At 33.5% G+C, this 23,872-nt stretch overlaps 1 protein-coding gene across 2 annotated transcripts in view; it reads right to left on the minus strand.

Moving 5' to 3' along the window:
* Positions 1-226: 226 nt before the first annotated feature.
* Positions 227-23,872, minus strand: part of SAK (polo like kinase SAK) — a 319,822-nt gene continuing 296,176 nt past the window's right edge. For both annotated transcript variants that reach the window (XM_090392629.1, XM_090392630.1), the window contains 2 exons: positions 10,671-10,771; positions 227-1,251 (listed from right to left, as the gene is read on the minus strand). In XM_090392629.1, coding sequence (XP_090248755.1) covers positions 1,137-1,251; positions 10,671-10,771 — 216 coding nt within the window. In that variant the 3' untranslated portion in view covers positions 227-1,136. The remainder of the gene's footprint in view (positions 1,252-10,670; positions 10,772-23,872) is intronic.

Below are 23,872 nucleotides of genomic sequence, written 5' to 3' on the forward strand. Positions count from 1 at the left end.
AAGTGGAGATGGAACCATTTTTATAACAATAATTCATTATCACATCATGAAGATAAAATTATATCCATAAAAAACATACTCAAATATAAACAAAACAGTTCAGTTTTTTTTAAATTTTTTATAAGATTGCAAAAATATTCATATGATAGACAAAATAATTATCATGCTGCCTGAACAATGCTTTAAGATTTATTAGCACATGATTTATACAACCACACATATCCCACTGTTTCTCCTATATGTTTCTTCACAATGCTGAGAAAATAAAAGAAACTTGTTTAGTGAGAACAACTGCAAGTGCTACAAAGTTGACTAGAAGTAGGTCCAAAGAAACACAGTATTTACAGTCTTGATTTATTAGGAATGAAAAAATGTTTATAACTGTAATAGCTTTTTTAGAGTGCTCTGGTTTAGTGTTCTACTCCTGTGTTTTTCCAATAAGCTTTTTTTTTTTTTTGCACAAAATTCTATAACATGATTTTTAGGAACAAATATACTGTGTAAGAGGAGATATGACAATATATAAAATCTCTGAAGTCTTGTACTGTTTTAAGAAAATATTTGTGTAATCCATTTAGTCTTAATCTCAAAATTTATAGTCCATTCAGTTCTGAAATTACAGAATTTTGTGAAATAATTAGTTAATCAACAACTGGTTAAATTAGAATGTAAAAAAAATTCCAAATCAAGACAAGATTTAACCTCAGTGCATTGCTGAACAAAATAACAAAACGGCCAACTCTTGCTAGCAAACCATTATAGTGAATCAGACTAAAGAACTCATTCAAACCTTTCATGCTTTCTTTGAACCTTGTTCCTATATAAAGCTGATAATCAGAAATGCAAAGATAAACAAAATTTTGTCTAATATGAAAAACAATTATAATAAACATTAACAAATGAAAATAAGACAGAGTTTATTATGATTATTATATATGATGGAATTTGCATTATTTGGCTTTCAAGAAGGTAAATTTTTATGACATTATTTTACATATATACATATATGTACACATACATTACTAAAATTTTATGAATGCTATTTACAATTACATAAAGAAGTTCTGTAATATCACAGTTACTACTTTTGGTATTATGATTCTGTACAGATTTCCGTGCACACTAAGTTATATTATTCATGAAATGTTTCTTGCTGGCTGGCAGTTGGTTTTCAATAACTTTTCTAATATCTGGGGAATGTGATATAGTTTTTCTTTTATATAAGTTGGGATGGTATTTTGTTGGTCATATCTGCAAATATAATGATTATATAGATATTATTTCTGGAAAATTTTCCATGTTACTCTTCTAAATAAATATTAATTTTTATGGCTATTTTACCTATTTTTGTTTAGGAGTATGATGTCATGCTCCTTTTATGATGTCATTGGCTTTTTATTAAATTTTTAAGGCATTATTGGTGTTTTAGAGATATAGATATATGAAGAATATAAGGAAGGAATAATTTTGGACATACCTTTGTAAGATGTTCCTGGTTGTCTTCTTATTGAAGACAACCAGGAACATCTTACAAATTATTTATTATTCGCATGCCATAATAATTATTCCTTCCTATTTATTACTAAACTATGACTGAAAGGAGGAGGGAGGGGTCAGAAATGTGGAGATAGAGAGAGATTTGCAGGTAAGATAAAAGATATGTGAAAAACCTAGGTTTCAAAGGCAGGCTGTGAATTCTTTGGGAAGAAGGTGAAAGAGAGAAATTTTTGGAGAAAGGAGAAGGATAGAATATGATGAAACAAGATTAAAAGGTCGACATCGTAAGTACTCCTAAACAAAAAAGGCAAAATAACCATAAAAATTAATAAGTAATCATTATAAAATTAAATAATTAAGCAGATTAATCTGTATTCACATGCCATAAATCTTTTTTCAAAAGAATGTTAAAATATTTTAGAAAATGTTGGAAAAGAAGTCATCTTTCATCATAATCATGTTGGAAAATTATGTCCAAATGGCAGAAATCGGTATAGCTGAAAAAAGAATGGCAACGTACTTGCTTTTTTTTTGAAATCTCTATGATCACAATTTGCTCATACATCTACCTTATCAATACTTCAATCCAAATTAAATGGCTACACACACACATGAATTACATAAGGAATTTAATGTAAACCACCAATATTTTGCAATGGGTATCACATCAGCAGAGTCAATACATACAAAGAGAATACAAATGAACAGAAGTTAGAGTGATTCTGTTCATTTCTTTCTAGGCAGTCATTATGATATCCAGGGGAACTGACAACATGGTCATCAAAAGTTATAAACAAACATAGCCAAAAAGCAAAGGCACAAAGCTCATTACAAGATGTAAAAGTGATGAGAGAGAGCTGGTTTAGCAAGAAACATTACTAAATTAAAACTAAAACTAAAATTAAGACATTTGTAAAACTAAAATTAAGACATTTGTATATAGAATTGTATATCAAAACATATGCGACAAAACAATTATTTGCATACAGTGAATAGAAAGTGAAAATGATGCTGAATAAATCAACCTGAGAATATATATATATATTCTTTCTGAGCAATAAATACAAAATGTTATATTCAGGCAATAACAATCAAGGAAAAGAAGGAGTAGCCATAGTATTCAACACAAAATACGAGGCTAATCTTCTTGAATGGCAGTCAGTCTCAAGTAGAGTAATGTGGGCAAATATGAGAATGGGGAACTGGACAATGAGACTTATTTGTGCCTATGGTCCCACAGAAGGTTCTACTAAGGTAGAAGTGGGAGAATTTTTTGAGGCTTTAGAAAAAGCAACTGACACAATGAAAAAGGAAAAGTTGGTCCTTGTTGGGGATCTAAATAGTAGAGTAGGAAATGATTGTGAGACATACAAAAATATTTTGGGAAAATTTGGAGAAAAGAGCAAAGCTAATAATAATGGCAAATATCTGTTGGATTTCTGCTCAGGACATGGACTGGTTATTACTAACACCATGTTCCAACATAAAAATGTGCACAAATTCACATGGAGAGAAGAGGCTAGGAATAAGAAAAGTCCCATTGACTATGTTATTGTTGATAGTGATGTTTTCTCCCTGGTGCAGGACACCAGAGTGTACAGAGGATTTGAAATTGGAAGTGATCATTATTTAGTCTTGAGCAGGATAAAATTGAATTTCATATTGAAAAGAATAACATGTAAGAAAGTTTTAAAGCGAATAAAAGTTGAGCAGCTCTCAGATGTAAACTGTAGACTAAAATACAGAAATATTATTGAAAAGAAAATGAAAGAGTTTGAGAACAGGAATCAAACCTTGGAGATTCAGTGGCAAACTCTGAAGGAAACATTGATTGATTCTGCCAGAGAGGCATGTGGTGAGGTTGTGTGCAAAGATAAAAAAATCAGAACTCCCTGGTGGACACAGGAAGTTAAAGAGGCAGTGAAGGAAAAGAAGAAAGCATATCAAAAGTTCCTGTCAAATAAGTCAGCTTTTACTCTTACAGAATACAGAGATAAATGTAAGAAAGCTAAACAGTGTGTAAAACTAGCTAAACAAAAGTCATGGGAGGACTTTGGCAAGAATATAGAAAATAAATATCAAGAAGGTGGCAAAATATTCTGGAGGTTGTTGAAGAAGCTTAGGAATGGAGGAAAGAGTGCTGTAAAAGGAATTAGAGATGATAAAGGTGAAATGAAAACAGGAGAAAAAGATATCCTTGAAGTATGGAGTAATTACTTTGAAAAACTGCTAAATGAAACAAGCAGTGATGACAGCACAGTGATAAAAAACACTGACCAGGCATGCAGTCAGGAATACATATCCATACTTGAAGTAGAAAAAGCCATCAAAGGCTTGAAATGTGGAAAGGCAGCAGGAGTAGATGATATTCGACCAGAAATGCTGAAGTATGGTGGTATAAGAGTCTTACAGTGGCTGCACTGCATAGTTCAGAAAGCCTGGACAGAGGGACGAATTCCCGATGATTGGAGTAGAGCTCTCATAGTACCCATATATAAAAAGGGAAATAAAACTGAATGTGAGAATTACAGAGGTATTTCCCTACTGAGTGTTCCTGGCAAGATCTATGCAAGTATACTTGAGAAACGGTTGAGAAGAATTGTGGAAGAAAAGCTTGGTGAAGAACAAGCTGGATTCAGGCCAAATAGAGGCTGTCAGGATCAGATCTTCACTTTACGACAAATAGTCGAGAAAGCATGGGAATATAACAAAGATCTGTATTTAAGTTTTGTCGATTTGGAAAAGGCATATGACAAGGTGCCAAGAGAGAAGCTATTCAATACGCTGCAGTTATATGGTGTCAATGGGGCATTATATCAAGCAATACTTAGTCTTTATTTGAGTTGTGAGTCAGCAGTTAGAATTGAAGGAAGTACAGGAAGATGGTTTAATGTTAAATCTGGTGTGAGACAAGGATGTACATTATCCCCTCTGTTATTCATTATCTATATGGATCACATTATGAAGGAATGTGGTATTAAACCTGATATCAAAATTGGAGATGTTAATGTCAGCTCTTTGCTTTATGCAGATGATGTTATACTTCTAAATAAATCCGCTACAAGTCTGCAAGATTCTCTGACTAAATTGAATAGCTGTTGTAATAGATATGGTATGAAGGTCAGCAATAAAAAGACAAAGACAATGAAAATAGGCAGAATCATTGAAAATGTCAACTGTGTTGTGAATGGAGAACCTGTGGAACAAGTAAAACATTTCAGCTACTTAGGCACAATTTTTACTGAAGATGGTAAACTAAATATAGAAATAGACAACAGAATCAGCAAAGCTGGTATCGTGGGAAGTCAATTGAATAAATTCATATGGAATAAGAAAGAAATTAGTCGGAACACTAAATTAGCTGTATACAAGACTGTGTTCAAACCAATTTTAACTTATGGATCTGAGAGCTGGGTCAGAAGTAAAACACTTGACCAAAGACTAGAAACCGCAGATATGAGAGTCCTGAGAAAGATTAGAGGCGTGAACAGATGGCATCAATGGCAATATCATATTAAAAATGAGGATATTAGGAAAGAACTTGACATTGTCAGCATCCAGGAATGCGTTAGCAGAGCTAATCTCAGATGGTATGGTCACTTAAATAGAATGGGAGAGGAAAGATTAGCAAAACAAGTGTTCTCTGCCAGGTTGGCAGGAAAACGACCCAGAGGAAGACCAAGATATAGGTGGATTGATACGGTACAAAGTGCCTTAGACGATAGAAATATAAGATCTGATAATGTTGGAGTCTTGACAAGTAACAGACTGATTTGGAGGAAAATTGTAGATAGGAAATTAGTAATGATGTAATTTTTTCATGTAGTACTGTCATATCCTGTACACCCCTTGAGGGTACATGGCAGGAATTTGATGATGATGATGATGATGATGATATATATATAGCTATATACATACAAATAAACCAATAACAATAAAAAAATTATAAATGAAGGTGTGTGTGTGTGTGTGTACACACACACACACAAAAGACTTATTTTGTTAAGCATTGCAGATATATAACTGAACATTGAATTATTGCTAAGAGTTCAAAGCTACTATTTCTCAGAATTTAGAACTTTTTAGATCATCATTCCAATTAAGATTAGGTTGATTGCTAAGAGTTTCGTAACATTCTTTGAAGAATTTCTCAAATTTCTAAGGACCTGTGCGAAGATTTTTATTTATTTATTTTTTTGTTATCCATAGGATCCTTATGGCTAATATAACTCCAAGTTCTGCAAGACCAGATTTCTAAGCTTGGAGAAAACAGATGCATATGTTCTGATTGTCGGGTGTCTACAGTATGACCAGTGTGACCAAAATAGGAGAGACTGCAGGAATAAGGAAATCTTGTTTATTGGCTTGAAGGTGGTTTGGAATTCAAAATTTTAAAGAACTTTTGAGATTCATCCAGAAATGCCTTTTACGTAAAAAATGGAAAGTCTGTTGGTATCAGATGAGAGGCACAGTTAAGCATTTCTCCACTTTCCTGAATGTACTGTTTTTTCATGAATCAGACTGCACATTCTTCTTGGTATGTGGAAGGGAAATTCACATTAACAGATATTTACATTTATTTTTACACTACCATCTTTCACATATGACAGAAATAAGACTTCAAGCATATCTCTATCATTCATAGAATGATATCCCATCTGGAAATTATCTATAGTGCAAATTACCTATAGACCCCACACCTATTCTAAAAGCATCTAGGTGTTTATAAAATTTTGTGTGCATATGGTCAGGCCTATGTGGGAAGAGACCATCCTCTGGAGCTAACAGAAAGACAATGAAAGATATGTCTGGCTAGAAACTGATAAATCTGGTCTCACACAAGCATACAGAAACATCAAGTAAAATGGAAATGCGTTAAAATGCCCTACTTTTGCAGATGTTGGTTTCATGCTACATCAAGAAATCTACAGAAGTTTTAAAAATCCCATTAAACATCAACTTAGGACAACAGTCTTGGTTTCAATACGGACTTTCATGATACATGACAGCAACTTTAAGGACTTTTCCAGCCTTTAGGTAGTAAAGGCTGGAAAAGTCCTTAAAACGAACACCACACTATATATATATATATATATACAGGGTGTTCGGGATAAATTTGACAGTTTCGTAAGGAAAAAGAAAATCTTCTTTGTATCTATTAAATTTAATGAATTGACAAAAAAACATTACAGGCAGAGTTAATTACAATACTATCAACAAGATTTACTCAAAATAACCACCATTAGCATCGATCACAGCTTCAATTCTGCTTCGGAACCTCGAACAAGCTGATGCTACAGTCTCCCTGGGAAGGGCCGCAAAAACTGTTTTAATTTTATCCATTAACTGGGCTTTTGTATTACTGGAAGTGCGATTGGTGTCTTTTTCAACTGCGCCCCATACAAAATAATCCATGGGGTTAAGGTCTGGGGAGTTTGGAGGCCAAACATTTGGACTGGTGAAGTCGTAGAAATTTTCAGACAACCATTTTTGACTTTTCCCAGAGGTGTGGCAAGGGGCCGAATCCTGCTGCCATACATACGGCCTACCATTGCCTACCCTTGTTATCCAGGGCTTGACTACAGTTAGCAACTTCACGAACAAAGCCCGAATTCCAATGCCAGGGTTCTTCAACACCTGTTCCTGCAGATTTGCGAGGAATTCTGCTGTACGAACGCAATCAGATCGTCTGCTAGGGATCTTTCTTCTTGCTACATCCTCGTAGTCACCATTGCAAGTCTCTAGTTCATGCCTGATTGTTTTTACTGTATTCAGGGAGCATTGGGCAGCAGTCGTAATATCCTTATTTTGATGGCGGGCACGAATCATCATGATACAAGTTATTCTCTTCCATGATTCAGGTGGGTTCCAGCTATCCATCCTTTCTGACATCTTGTATGTGAATGAAGAAGGGTCCAAACTTTTAAATGAAGAGAAGTGTGTGTTAATACATGTAACTTACGGAGAAATATAATTAATTATAAATATGTCAAATTTATCCCGAACACCCTGTATATATATATATATATATATATCATGAAAATGAAAACCACACTATATATATATATATATATATATCATGACTTCCATTAATTGAGTGAAAAGAGCAAAAAGTGCAGTATGAGCAGAAATTAGCCAATTCAGTCAAGAAAAATCCTAGTGAGGTCTTAATATGTGGCCAATAGAAGAATGACTATGGGAGAATGATGATCTTAGTGAATGACACTGGCAGCTTGATAACTACTACAGAAGATATAGTTGAGCTATTCAATGAACAGTTTATCAGGGTATATTTCATCACATGAATGCAACATAATGTGAAAAGTTTGGGTGAAAAAGATGGACTGATAGTAAGTGAGCAAGAGGTATATGAAGAATTAAGTAACCTTAATGTAAATAAGGCAGTGGGATGACAACATATAACTGCCTTCAAGAAATGCTCTAAGGAATTAATAGCACTCATGATACACATGTTTAACTTGAGTCTTAGAACATGAAATAGTATCTTACCCATAATGCAAAGCACATCTCCTTGCAGACATGTATAATGCTATGCATTAAGTGAAGGGCCACTACCCAGACCAGTTTCGACCTTTATTGAGGTATATAGACCTCGATAAAGGTCGAAACTGGTCTAGGTAGTGGCCCTTCCCCTCAATAAACACGGTCTGTTGTGTCTTTCATTTGACATTGTGGTTGAAACCGGTCTGGGTAGTGGCTCTTCACTTAATAAATAGCATTATACATGTCTGCAAGGAGATGTGCTTTGCATTATGGGAGATACTCAGACAAGGAGTGATGAGAGCTTGGTCCACCTTTACTGAGTTGCCTCAGTCCTGAAGATACTTCAGGAGCAAAATTTGTTTGCTTACACTTGGATAAAGGATTAAACTAAATTTATTATAGTCTAATCAAGTGGGAAAAAATTTCCAACATCTTTCCAGAGTAATTTAATAATAAGTTGGTACACCTTTTGGCAACTCGTATAGGTAAATATGACTTCTCCATTGCTTCTGCCTTAGTATTGCCACTTCTGGGTCTGGCTCCCACTGAAGAGACCTCAAAGGTTGAAACTGGTCTGAGTAGTGGCCCTTCCCTTAATGCATAACATACATGTCCGCAAGGAGATGTGCTTTGCATGATAGGAGATACTGAGACAAGGAGTGATGAGAGCTTGGTCCACCTTTACCATGGGTTGCCTCAGTCTTGAGGATACTTCAGGAGCAAACTTTGTTTGCTTACACTTAGATAAAGGATTAAACTAAATTTATTATACAGGAAAGGGAATACCACTGTTTATGACCGGCCATAAAAATTGCCTGCAAGTCGATTACAACAATGGGTGGCATATCTCAAAACTGAACGAAATGACATCTGTGTTGCAAATGTTAGTGACCAATCAGCAAGGAAGTATAAAGAAAATTTTTTCACTGAAATTGAATATCAAGGTAGCCTGTATCCGGTTCTCAAATCTAGTAATACTGAATACTTTCTTCACAAGTTTGTATTGTAAGGTGAAAGTGCTTGTTTTGAAACGCCACGATTTTTTAAAAGTAATAGGCCTACAGATTTAAATTTTAATATGAATAAGAAACAAGGGACTTTGTTTAATTTTGGTGTTACGAAATCTCTTATTGAAACCTACAGAGCGATCTCCATGATGTACAAAAGGAGGAGAAAACCACCAGCACACACACACACAGGAGAAAAGTCTGCATTCACTCGTAAGTACTTATAATAATATTATAAGTTTTTGGTGATCAGAATGGGATATGTCAATGAAAATCAGCACATATTAATTTAATGATGTTGGCCCGAGGAAACTACAATATGCTACAAGATTTCATTAGTCCAGTGATTGATAACTGAATTAAATGTAATTTTAAATTTGTCAACATGCCACACAATATACATAACTGTATTAATACTCTTTATGATTATGCCATAATTAATTATTGATATTGTAATGTATTAATAATTAATACATCACAAAATAACGAAGGTGTTCCATGAAAATTTCAGGATTTGTGAAGTGTTCCATTGTAGGAAAAATCTGGGAAACGCTGATCTAGATTCTAGGAAGCCAAATTACTTGGCCATGACAGGCCACTGAGCCTAACATGAAAGGGAAGATGGGATGGAAAATATTTCTACAATCTGTAAACATTAATGCAACTAATGTCAAATGACAAGATTCGAACCTAGGTCTTACTGACCAGAGGGCATGTATCGTTCTTTATCATTACACAGGTATTCATTAAACTAGGCAGTTACTCTTGTTATCTTGTATATATCTACAGAAGGTCCCTTCTGAATAAAGAATCCAGATCTAGACTATATAGCCAGAATTGTATGAAAATCATTGGTATGCTTTCTGAACCAATGGCTTAATGGATAGAGGCATTATCATCCTGGAAGAATTATAATGGATAATGACAATATTATTCTGAAAACCCCATCAGTTGCAAGACTGCATTCACCATCATGATCAGATGGGAGTTGTAGGTGTGCTTGAGCACACTGTCATCCCCTCACCTAAGCAAAAAGCAACTGATCACAAAAAATTCACTAGTTTGAACCAGAGAGATAATCCCTGATGGCTCCAAATTCTCATGAAGTTTTATCCAAACTTTGGTCCTATGATAATTGTAGAAAAATGTCAATTGTTTCTTATAATCCTCTCTTTTTGAAGCCAAAACTATTCTTGACATTGAAGATTTTCCTCTGTTGTTTTGGAAGAAAATAAAATAGCCCAGACCATCGCTGACATCTGTCAATGTTGCCTTTGAAAATGCTCTAAATATATGGGTCTTTACATATAACAGCCTATCTAGAAATAACATTGCTTACCCCTTTACTGGTCACAAACACCACTGTGCTGGTGCTCTATATTCAGGATAATATATGAGGTGCAAATTATCTACTTATAATACATTAAAATGATGAATTATCCAACTAAATGAGATGAGATATGCTACTTTTTTTTTTTTGCCTAGGTATGATTCAGATGCTATTTAAATCAGTGCACCTGAAATTGCTAGAGGAAAAAAAAAAAAAAACTAAGCAAATATTAACTTGAGTAATTTCACTTGAATAGTAAGTTAAATATATTTCACTTTAAAAAATATATACTATCAGCACACTAACACAAACACACATATATAAAAACTTACTCTTCAATTTTTCCACTGGGGTTAGTATGTCGAATCAATGTGGATGATGCAGACAAATGTGAGCCATCATTATACTGAATCCATACTTCACCATTAGTAAGCTGAAAGCAATAACACAAGAATATGCTTTATTTCCTTCATATAAAAAGTTCAAAATAAATTTTTTATAAGCTAAAGTGACCTTTTTTTTTTTGCCATGCAAAATATTTAAAATCAAATATTTGGTTTAACAAAAGGTCTATTGTGACTTTTAGTTCTCTCAACTAAGTGAAATTTTGGCATTATAGCTGTAAGATATATTCTATCTGTTCTGATAACTATCAGAATTTTAGTTAAGTGCTATGAAAAGTGATGATGTTGTCATGCACCTCTATGTTTTACTTTTCTGCCACCTCAGCATGGATCTAGTGTACTCAGCATTTAAGCAGTTATTTCCTTGCTTTACACATGTACGATATCTGTTTTACTTTATTTTACGTATAATTATCATTTCTTTTAATTTATGCACTGTTACCAGAAGCATAGTACAGAAATGCTGTCTTAGAGACCAAACATTGAATTTTTTTTTCAAGCTACCTACCAATAAGCGTTAAGGTTCATTGTGGATGTAAAGCAAGAAAAAACGTTACTCATATGAGAAGCTGAGAGAGAAGCTAGTAGCAACACTCTTGCTGCTATCTGCCAAAAAAGTTCAAAATAAATTTAATCTCAGGGATGTACGAGATGTTATGATGGTCTTATATAATATTTCATGACTAGTTCCCTATCAACAATTTATTCCAAATTGAATAATTGTTTTTCAGTTCTCTGATTTCATAAGTTCCCACAATGCTATATTTTAATCACTAATAACTGCATTAATCCATTATATACTGTTCTTCCTTTGGGTCTTTTTTCCTGCTATTTCTGAAAGAAAAACTTGTTTTCCATCTTTTATTTGTCATTCTTTTTAAGAAACCATATTATACAACCTTATATGAAATCTGATTATACAACATTTTTATGTTGCCCCACCTGTGAAAGGTTATTTACAAACCTATTTGGTACCATGGATGGGCTAAGGAATATTTTATCAGTTATATATACTGCATTTTTACATACATCTATTTTTACATAGTCTGAAAACCCTGTTCTAGAGACAAACACAAAACTTTATCAGGCTACTTCAGGTCTCAAATAAGTGGGGCAGTGATCTCACACCAGAAGATGAATATCTCCCACCCACCATCACAAACATCCATGCCCATGGCAGGATTTGAACCTGCAGCATGTTGGTTGGACAGCAGCATTTAGTTGGCTTCCTGCATAATCAGCCTTAATTATTATCTATTTCAATATTTAAATTATCTTCACTGAATAACTAAAATGTGTAACCAGTTCTAAGGGCTTTCAGCCAAGAATATCATTCAGTGTTTTCTTTCACTGTCAATTTTTGTGGTTTTTAGTCATTTCTTGCTAATTTTCATTCCAAATGTCATACCAGTTACTTAATTTGGGATTGAAAGTTTGTAATAGACTTATTTAGGAAAGTCATCTGACAGAGTAATATTAATATTTTCTATTCAAGGTTTAATCCCACTTTTCTTAATAATAATAAGATCCATATACACTGTAAAGGACTGCAGAAGAAGCATGATATGAAGTTGTCTGCATGGACAGAAAAATCAGAACTCCATGTTGGACTCAAGAAGTTAAGAGGCAGTTGTGAAAAAGAAGGCATATTAAAAGCTGCTAGCAAGTAAATCAGCATATGATATGCTCTGAGAGAATATGCAGAAATATGTACAAAAGCAAAGCAATGTCAAGCAAAAGTCAGGGGAAGAATACAGAAGATAAATACTAGGAAGGTAGCAAAATATTCTGGAGGTTATTAAAGAAGCTTAGAAACAGAGGAAAGAGTACTGTAAATGGAATAAGAGATGACAGGGTAACATGAAAACTGAAGATATTCAAGACATCTTGAGTAATTAGCATGAAAGATTGTTAAATGAAACAAGTAGTGCTGCACAGTGATAGAAAACATTCAAGAGGGATGCAATTAGCAGTAAGATAGAAAAAAAGCCATTAAAAAAAAGTGAAAAAGCAGCCAGAAGAGATGCTGTTTGATGTTCATATATAAAGGTATAAAAGTTTCACAGTGGCTATGCTGCGTAATTCAAACAGACTGGTCACAGGGAATTTTAGGTGATTAGAATAGAGCTATCAAAGTACCCATCTGGAAAATGAGAAATAAAATTGCATGTGAGAATTGCAAGGGAAGTTTTACTGAATATTCCAGGTAAGATTCATACAAGCATACTTGAGAGGAGGACAAGAAAAATTGTGGAAGAGAAACTTGGAGAAGAAAAAGCTGGATTTAGGCCATATAGATGTCAGGATCAGATTTTCACTTTTAGACAAATAGTTGAGAAATTATGGAATCTAACAAGGATCATATTTTAAATTATGTAGATCTAAAAAAGGCATGTGATAAAGTGCCAAGAGAAAAACTGGTTAAAACATTAACATTAAATGTCTAAATAGAACATTATATCAAGCAATATACAGTCTATATCTGAGCTGTAAGTCAGCTGTTAGAACTGAAGGTGATACAAGAAGGTGGTTTGATGTTAATTCACATATAAGACAAGGGTGTATATTATCTCAACTGTTATTAATAATCTATATGGATCACATTATGAAGAAAATTGGCATTAGCTCTAATATCAAGACTGGAGATATCCAAAACATTTTTCTATTTAATGCAGATAATGTTGTACTCCTAATCAAATCCAGTAGAAAACCCAAGATTCCCTAACTAGATAGCTGTAATAAATTTAGTATGTAAATCAGTAATAAAAAAAGATTATAAAAATAGGCAGGGACACCAAAAACATTAACTGCATCCTGGATGGTGAACCTACAGAACAAGTAAAAAATGCACCTATTTAAGCACAATCTTTAGTGATGATGACAAACTAAATATGGAAATGTACAACAGAATTGAGCAAAGCTGGTATACAGAAAATTCATCATAAGACAATTAATTGAATGACAAATGACTGAAAGGCAATTAATCGAAAGCAGTTCCTTGAAAAAATACGAGGATGGTCGCCTGAAAAGTTCTCGGCTTAACAATGAAAAAAAAGAACTTATAATTTCAAATTATTTTTATTTTTCAACATAATCTCCCTTAAGACTAATACATTTATTCCAGCGATGCTCCAGTGCCATTATCCCGTCCCTGTAATGGTCCTCAGTAAGATCTGCAAAATATCCCTCTAAAGCTGCAATCACCTCTTGATTCGAAGAAAAATGCTGACCAGCGAGGAAGAGTTTTAGTTTTGGGAAGAGATAGAAATTAGAGGGAGCCAAATCTGAGGAATACAGTGGATGTTCCAATAATTCATAGTGCAGATCCCTTAATTTTCCCATTGCCAAAACACCTTTGTGGGCGGGTGCATTGTCCTGATGAAAGATGATTTTTTTTCCTTCTGCAAACTGGGTCTTTTCTCAGAAATTTTTTTGTCTAGTCTGTATTGTTTTACCCTTTTCATGATAATTAATAAACAAAATGCCTTTAGCATCCCAAAATACTGATGCCATGACCTTGTCTTCTTTGGCACTGAACAACCAGCTTCTGTCCACTGTTTTGACTGCTGTGCACTGGTGAATCCATGTCTCATCCATAGTAATAAATCGATGTACAAAATCAGTTTTATTCTTGTTAAAATGCTCCAAGCACTGTTCAGAGATTTTCATGCAGGTGTGTTTTTCATCAGCGCGGCACCCATCTTTAGCAAAGCTTTTTTTTTTTTTTTTCATTTGCAATTCTTCATGCAAAATATATTCTACACGTTCTTTTGAAATGCCTATAATCTCAGCAGCAATTTCACGCACGTTGACTCACTGGTCATCCAATACCATATCATGCATCGACCAATGATTTCTGGTGATGTTACACTTTTTGGACATCCTTCATATGGATCATCTTCAAGGCTGGTATGGCCACATTTAAAATCAGCAGCCCATTTCTTTAATTATCGAAACCAAAGGAGAAGAGTGCCCATAAACTTTTATGAATTTTGAATGAATTTCTTTTGGCGTTAAACCTTCTTTTACAAAGAAGTTATTGCAGTTATTTATATAACTGCACATTACTCAATTTTATCCATTTCAAGGGATACAGACAATACTTTTGCTTCAGACAGCTGTATAAAACAACTACTTGATAGAATGACTTACAATTTCACATCGATGCTTATGACGGATGTACCAATTTAGAAAAAAAAAATTGGTGTCGATAGTGTTGCCATCTATGGTCGAGGCAAGAACTTTCCAAATCATCGAATGATTTGAAACTACAAATCATCGAATGAACAGTTCATTGAAAAATGAATTACAAGAAGTGAAGTGTATTTATCAAAAGAACTGCAGTTTTTAATGGATTAACTTGTGATATAACTGAAGCTTATCATGATATTCCCTTTATATATATATGCTATGTAGATGTGTGTGGTATTTTTTTTTTTGAGGAATATTCCTTTCAGTCAGTATATGCGTTTTATGTATTTTATGCATGTTTTATGCAATCTGTTAAAGATTGTGTAAAATATGCATAAAACATGGATATCTGAAGTTTCAGAAACACTGATCTATCCAAATATTTAGTCTGAAACATAGGTGTATATTACGATGTTCGTTTTCTTACATTCCGCTATGAATTTGGATAGACGAAATAGTGTCTATCCAAATATGTACTTCTTACATTTTTTCAGGGCATTTCAATTTTGAATGTGAAACATAGAGTGCATCGTGTATTCGGTTTTTAAGTGACTTTGATTTTAATTGTGTACTTATTTTTGGATTTTTGGTAGAGAAATAAAATTTTAAAGATAATAGTTCATAAATTATAAACATATTAATCAGCTGAGGGACCATAGCTAAAAATCCCGTATATATGTGGGGTAGACTATCGGCGTGTCAGGCTGATGCGGATCGAATTAAATTAATAAACATAGGTTATTTATGAGCTATAAAACTCTCTATATGATCTTAATTTGTTTACACATACTGCAATTGCCTTTTCTTGATACTTTTTTTTGTATTTTTGCATCATTTCATTTTGTGCATTACAGTGCAGTTGCCTTTTGTTTTATAAAATATATTTATTGTTTAGTAAATTTTTTATGAATTTGGATTATTATTCACGGAAAGTAAGTACGTCTATTATATTTTTGCTAAGTTTGAAAATCAGTTAAATTGTTTAATTTTAGTTAATTATCTTATTTTGAAAACAAAAGTTTTATTATCTTATGTTGGGTAGACGTCTAGAAGATAAATAATTTTCAATAAGAGATTTATTATTATTACGGGCAACTCCAAGGAGTCCTTAGACTCATCGAGGGAGGCCCTGAACATCATGTTCATCAACTATTCAACATTCACACAGTATCTGTCATACTTTGCCTTGAACTTGTTCACAGTCATAGTGTAAAATATCATAATAAATAAGTTTTGTTTAAAGAATTTTTGCTAAATATTTTACAATAAATTTTGCCTGAAATAATAATGTAAAAGAATGTACTTAGTTGCAATAATATAAAAATGTAAAAGTATAAATGCAGTTAAAGTGCAACTGCACTCTAGAAATGTTATTAAGAGCTTTAAAAGAAATAAGCAGGATCAGCACTGAATGCCACCAAAATCGTAAGGTCAAGCGGCCAGTGATGACGTAGATTCATTGATTGCTCGTGGCTAATCCTGGGATGTTCCGAATTTTAGAACAAAGGACTGAGAATAGAATAAAAGGGCAATACAGCACGTGATTCGAGGCTTTTCGACCTTTGGCTGTTTTCCTCTTGGACCTGTGCTCTTCACCTATAAGGACTCCTTCCCGAGTAGAAGGATGATCATTCTTCCAGCCGCCCACTCGCTCTAGGCTGTGGATAGCTATGGTAGAACTCCAGTGCGTATGTCGAAGGAAAACTATTGAGGATTGACCTGTTGAAAGTTTCTACGTGTGTCACTAAAGAAATCGGACTTTCCTCTCGAGATTTGTTTTGTTAACAAGTAAGCCTTCATTTTGTTTGCTATATGTGATATGATTGTAACTAGAAATCGTAATAGAAAGAGAGAGATTTGTTAACTGGAGCTTATGAATAAGGCGTCTAATTCATAAGATGCTTGAAATAATGTTATATAAGTAGTGAATGTGTTGGAAGAGAATTAAGTGTAATATCCTTCCTAGAATAACTGTACATATTTATGAGTTAGATTGTGCCACAGAAAATACTTAATGCCAATCAAGATTAAGTTATTCTGCTAGTGAAAGTATTATAGTTTATGTTGTTTAGATAACGAGTTAATTTGTGATTTAATGTGCATTTTGTTTAAGTTAATTTTTAATCAAATTTTCTTATGCTCTGTATCATATTATTGTCTTGATAATAAACATGCTTTGTTTTTATAAATATCTGGTTTTCATTCCTAAGCCAATGCACTATCCTGAAAAACATTATGAATCTGCGGGAGTAGAATTTAGTATTGAACCACGACTTGCATTTTGGAATTTTGTATTGAAGTGATAGAATAGTTTTTGTCTTCTTCTTGCCCTGACTTTCAAACATAAAAGAACAATTAAGAGGCACAGTCATAAAGAAAAATAAATTTCTCAAATGATATTGTGCGATTGCTCGGGGACTGTCACGTTAGATAGATCTTCAAAACGAGGTCTAACTAGCAGCAGAAAAAGGGGGGCAAGAAGTAATGTTAAGTAAAGAAGTAGATAGACAGATAAAATAAGTAAAAAGCTAAAATGAAGAATAGCAAAATATTACAATAGTACCCACAACAGACTCTGGCAGCTTATTCCACTCATTCACCACTCTAAAAGGAAAAAATCTAGCTCTAACACCCTTACTAACCACACTCTTGTCCAGCTTCCATGGATGGCCCTTAGTCTTGCCATCACCACACCTGGAATCAAAAATATCCTCTGAATTAATCCTATAGAATCCCTTCAGTAATTTGAATGTCTCAATCATATCCCCCCCCCACTCTTCCGCCTATCAACCAATATCTGCAACCCACAAATCCTTAACCTGTTCTCATAAGGTTCATTCCATAGACCTGCTATCCTCTGGATCCTCTCCACCTCCTCCCCATCTAGAAGAAAACCAGGCGACCAAATCTGGGCACAGTAGTCGAGATGGGATCTTATCAAGGCTCGATACAGAGGAACAATAACTTGCTTGTCCCTGCTCGTCAATGTATTTTGTAGCAGCCAAGTGATTTGATGAGCTGATTTAGCCACTTTTGCAATGTGCCCCACCTAACTTCAACTCCCTATCCACCAACACTCCCAAATCCTTGGCCTCATCAATCTCCTGGAGTACCGTTCCACCAATGTAGTATACTGCTGCTAATCTTTTCACCCCAAAATGCATAACCTTACATTTTGCCACATTAAATTGACATCCATTTTCCTTAGACCAGTCCTCCAATCTATCCAAATCATCCTGCAAAATTCTGACTTCATCTGCATTCACTATTGCCTTATCCAACTTTGCATCATCAGCAAACAAATGAACTCAGATCCTTTCCTATAGCATTTATGAACAAATTAAATAGTAGTGGTCCAAGAACAGAACCTTGTAGCACACCACTAGTCACAGGCCGTCTTTTGGACTCTACTGCTGAATAAACTACTCTCTGATATCTCTCCATCAACCACCCACCTATCCATCTCACCAACTCTATATCCATCCCCATATGTTGAAAGACATTTGCAGTTTACGGATTAGAATTCCATGTAGTATCCTGTCAAAAGGCCTTAGCCAGGTCCAGCAGAATCACTGTAAACTCTTTACCTCTATCCAGTTCAGCCGTCACTGTGTTATAAAACTTGAGCAAGTTACTGAGGCATGATCTACCCTTCACAAAACCATGCTGTCCCCATAAATTTTTATTTGTTCTGGTTGGAACATTTATATGTAAATATTTGTTCTAGTTCTGGTTGGAAGACATTAAGGTTGGGGTCCTTTTACTAATTTCTTTAATAAATAATTTTAATATTCTAGAAATTTCTGAATTATTAAACAATTACCAGAATGTAAAAAATATTAAATAACTATCACTGAGAAATCAATCAGTGGCTAATATCTCTATATGTTAATTTTCAAAAAATACCTAAAATGTAAGCATGTTTATTATTCAAAGCCTCTGAAAAATCAAATTCAATAATAATAAAAAAAAAAAATGTCTGTCTTGGGCCATTCACCTTAAAAATAATAGTCGGTTAAAAGATAAGTTTAAGGGAAAATTTCAGAAATTATTATTTATTGTGGTGGACAACTTTTAATGCTCTTCTTAATTTAAAGTCTAACCAAATGTGTTAACCCTAGATGTCGGAAAAAAAGCCAAAGAAGTTATCTGGTGCACAAAACAGGAAAAGACAATTGCAACGAGTACAACTGGAACATAAATTGACTGGATCGCTGAATAAATTTTTAGCTTCAGGACCACATAAAAAACGAAAAACAGAAAGTTCTGACAAAGCAAGTACTCAATGTAGCTCTACTACAGAAAAAGAGAGGACACAAGATAACAATGAAGAAACAAATGTTACATGCGAAAATGAAGTAGTTAATAAAGAATTTCCCAAAGATGAATCTGGCTCAAGTTTTCTGATTCATAATATTATCGAACTTTAACAAATGGAGAAAAACTTTTACGAAGCTATTTAGTTTATTCAGAATCGCGAAATTCGGTTTTGTTATTATTGCAAAATATTTGCTAGTCAAAATATCCCAACTTACTAACGAATATGGTTGTAACGATTGGCAACATTTGAGTCATATACTAAAAATACACGAAAAAAGTTCCGTGCACATTAAAAACTGTTCAAAATACAGCGAACTTAAAACATTGTTGATTAAGAAATGCATTATTGATTGCACACAACAAAGATTATACAAAACTGAGAAAAAATATTGGCAATCTGTTATAGAATGGTTAATCTACACAATACAATATTTATGAAGACAGTGTATAGCTTTTAGAGGTTCTTCACAAAAACTTTTTGAAAATGATAACGGTAATTTTTTAAAGTTAGTAGAACCTATTGCTAAATTTGATTCGATAATGGCAGAACATCACAAAAAAAAAAAAAAAAGGAATATTTAGGTGATAAAATACAAAATGAAATCATCCGTATAATTTCTGAAGCTATAAAACAAAACATTTTAGAAATGGTTAAAGAGGTGAAATATTATTCATTAATTCTTGACACTACTCCGGATATAAGCCACACAAAACAATTATCTATTGTTATTAGATTTGTTAATCAAAATAAAGATACAAATATAGCAGAAATTCATGAAAATTTTTTTTGGGATTTCAATCTGTAGAAGATACCACTGGGCAAGGACTATTTCAATTTATAAAAAATTATTTAAAATTATTGAATATTAACATTTCGAGTTTACGCAGCCAAGCTTATGATAATGGTTCAAATATGTGAGGCAAACATAATGGACTGCAGAAAAAAATCCTTGAAATAAATTCAAGGGCTTTTTTTTTATTTCGTGTGCTGCTGAATTCATTAAATTTGGTAGTTAATGATGCAGCTAAGATATCCTGTGAAACTGTACATTTTTTGGGGGATAATACAGGAATTATATAATTATTTTTCAATATCTGTGAAGTGTTGGGCTATATTAAAAAAACATATTCGTGTTTTAAATTTGAAACCACTTTCTGCTACTAGGTGGGGAAAGTAGAGTAGAAGCAATAAAGCCACTTAAAAATAATATCAAGGAAATTTACCAGGCTCTTTTTGATATTATGGAAGATGAAACTGAAGATATCTATTCTAGAGTTCAGGTAGGCAGACAACTTAATTTCAAAGATTTATTCGTTTAAATTTATTTGCTCTGTTCGTGTTTGGTATGAAATCTTAAGTCTCGTAAATGTTGCAAGCAAAATAATGCAGAATGTGACATTTGATATAGGAAAAATTACAGAAAATCTTGATTATGTTATACAAGAATTAAATACTGGCCGAACAGACCAATATTTTGAAAAATATTATTAGAACTGCAAAATAAGTAGCAAACGATCTTAATATTGATCCTATTTTTCAATACATTCGCAAAAGAACAAAAACAAAAATGTTTGGTTATGAAGCATCAGATGAGACAACGCATGATCCTAAACAAAATTTTAAAATAAATTTTTTCTTCACGATTTCATACACAACAATTACTTCGGTCACGGAAAGATTCATACTCTTAAAACAACATAGCGAGGACTTCAAAGTTATAAGAGACATTAGCAAATTAAAAGATTGGAGCGATGAAGATTTAATGAAACATTGTAAAGATTTGCACTTAAAAGCGACAATCACGATATTGATGGTATGACTTAATTTGAGGAATTAAAAACTTTGCAATGTTTTATTAAAAAAGAGTCGGCTCCTCAAGATGTTTTAAATTATATATACGAAAATAAATTAACCAACACGTTTTCGAATAATGCGATTACGATGCATATTTATTTAACATTACCAATATCCGTAGCATCAGGGGAAAGAAGGTTTTCAAAACTGAAACTAATAAAAAATTATTTGCGATTCTAGTAGCAAGGCTTATACGTTGGTCAGACATAACTGGTGATTAGTTTATGGAATTAACAACGCATATAAAATATATTAATTAAAGGTAACTTTAATGACCCACTATTTATATTTAAAAACCCACTATTTGGCTTCATTATTTTGCTATTTGGCCACATGGCTCAGACACACTCCACTCCTTCCTAACACACTTAAACAACCAACATCCCAGAGTCCAGTTCACCTTAGAAAAAGAGGAAAACAACACCCTCCCCTTCCTAGACACTTTAATCACCCACCAGCTTGATGGATCTTTGGTTTTCTCTGTTCACAGAAAACCCACCCATACTGGCAGATACATTCACCAGCAGTTCCCCCCCCCCCTCACAACAATATGGGGTTATAAAAACACTATATAACAGGGCAAAATTAATCTGCTCAGATGACAAGGCCCTAACTACTGAACTAAACCACATCCTCAACACTTTCTTAGCCAATGGCTATAACCCCAAAAAAATCCAAAAAATACTAAAACCAGTAACCCCCCCCCCCCTCCACAATAAAGATTACACCAAGTCTATCACCATCCCCTACATCCAGGGCACCTATGAGAAAATAACCAATATCCTCAAAAAATATGACCTTATTTCCTGTTACAGACCATATAAAAAGTTGGCATCCCTTATCCACTCTACCAAAGACCAACCACTTCCCCTAGACCTACCTGGTGTATACCAGGTCCCTTGCAGCTGCAAATTGTCCTACTTTGGCCAAACAGGCAGAACAACAAATATCAGGATTTCAGAACACCAAGACTACATCCGGTTCCACCGCCTTAGATACCCACCATAAAATTCGTTGGAAGAAAACAAAAATAATTCATCGCAGCAAGTTTAAATATGAAAGATTATTCAAAGAATCTTCAGCAGCTCTAAAAAACGTCCCTAACCTCAACAAATTTGGGTGCATGAAACTACCCCAAATTTGGGAGACTTACATTATGAGAACTTCAGCCCAACTGCCAAGACTACCAAATTAGCCCACCAGAGGGCACCATTAGGACTTCAGGAACAATATTAGTTTCTTGCTTTCTTCCTCATTTGCTTCGTGTTAGTGCCTGCGTGTACATACCATATCTTTATGTTCCCGAAGATGGCAATGTGACGTTGACGAAATATAGAAGTTATTCATTAAAGTTACCTTTAATTAATATACTTTATATGCATTGTTAATTCCGTAAACTAATCACCAAAATTATTTGCGGTCAACAATGTCTGGAGAGCTTCTAACAAATTTATCAATTATATCAATTGAAAATAATATTATGGATTCATTAGACATTAAAGATACTATTAAAAATTTTGTGGCAGCTAAAGCAAGACGGATAAATATGTAAAATAGATTTACATTTATCCTAATTATCATATAGATAAAAGCATATCTCCAAATTATCTCTGTTATGTAATATTTCTTTTTATATTAAAATAAAAGTAATTTTTGTTTATATATCAAGGAATAAACATTTTTGGAAATTTTTATTATTAAAAATTCCTTATTAATGAATTTCAGTGATTACAATGTTCTATTACTGTTAAATAAAATTTATTTTTATGTATGTGCATAAACTGTTTTTTTACTTTTAACAAAGTGAAATTTTTTTGCAAAAATTTTTCATGGAAACTTATTTTATGGGGGCACTGAAAAAAAGTTTTGCACAAGGGCACCTCCTACCCACAGCACAGAACTGATCACTAGAAACTAGGTGTTATAATATAACACCCTCAAAAGCAGAGCCTTAGCAATTTGCTCTCAGGAGCAGAATCTGAAAAATTGGATTTGAAATATATAAAAAAAAACACCCATAGAATCCTTAAATACAAAAATACAACAAAAATAAAGATTGCAGTAAGGCCAAAGTCATCTTTTATATACAGGAATGAATATACTATACACCACAAAAATAAACATTAAACAAGCAGCTTTTAAACCATCAATGAAAAAAAAAAAAAGTATATTCAGCTCTACTAAAGATTCCCTTCCTTTCCTTTCCCACCCAGATCCATTGCACCTGTAATAACCTACCCTACATAAAGGAAACCGGTCATACAATCCCAAAACAAAAAGAACACAAATGACACATTGGGTTCCTTCATTAAGGAAAGGTACCCAGTCCTTACAACATTTCAGACCAAATCATGGTATGAATGTAAATTCAAGGAAGCTGTGAAATGCTATCAACTAACCAAATCTCAACAATTTTGATGGCTTAAAAGTTGCAATGATTTGAATGACTCATCTACAATCTACATAGCATCTAGAAAAAGATGAAATCCAACAATTTTTGAAGCAAGAATAACCTACACACATTGGATACAGAAGAAAATAATAATAATTAGGTAATAATACAGTAACCTTAGACAACAAACAGAAATTTAAAAGAACAGGACTATAGAAACTAGTAACTGTTGGTATAGTTTTAGTATTATTGTTTTATATTTTATTGCTTAATTTTTATTATTTATTTTATTATTATGTGACACCTCATGAGTCCAAAGACTCACTGAGGGAGGGCACCTACTCTACAACTTTCCATCTCCATTCAATCCAC

The sequence above is a fragment of the Typopeltis vanoorti genome, chromosome 5, assembly GCF_054136105.1.
Source record: "Typopeltis vanoorti isolate ZY-2024b chromosome 5, IOZ_Tvanoo_1.0, whole genome shotgun sequence".
NCBI lineage: Eukaryota > Metazoa > Arthropoda > Arachnida > Uropygi > Thelyphonidae > Typopeltis > Typopeltis vanoorti.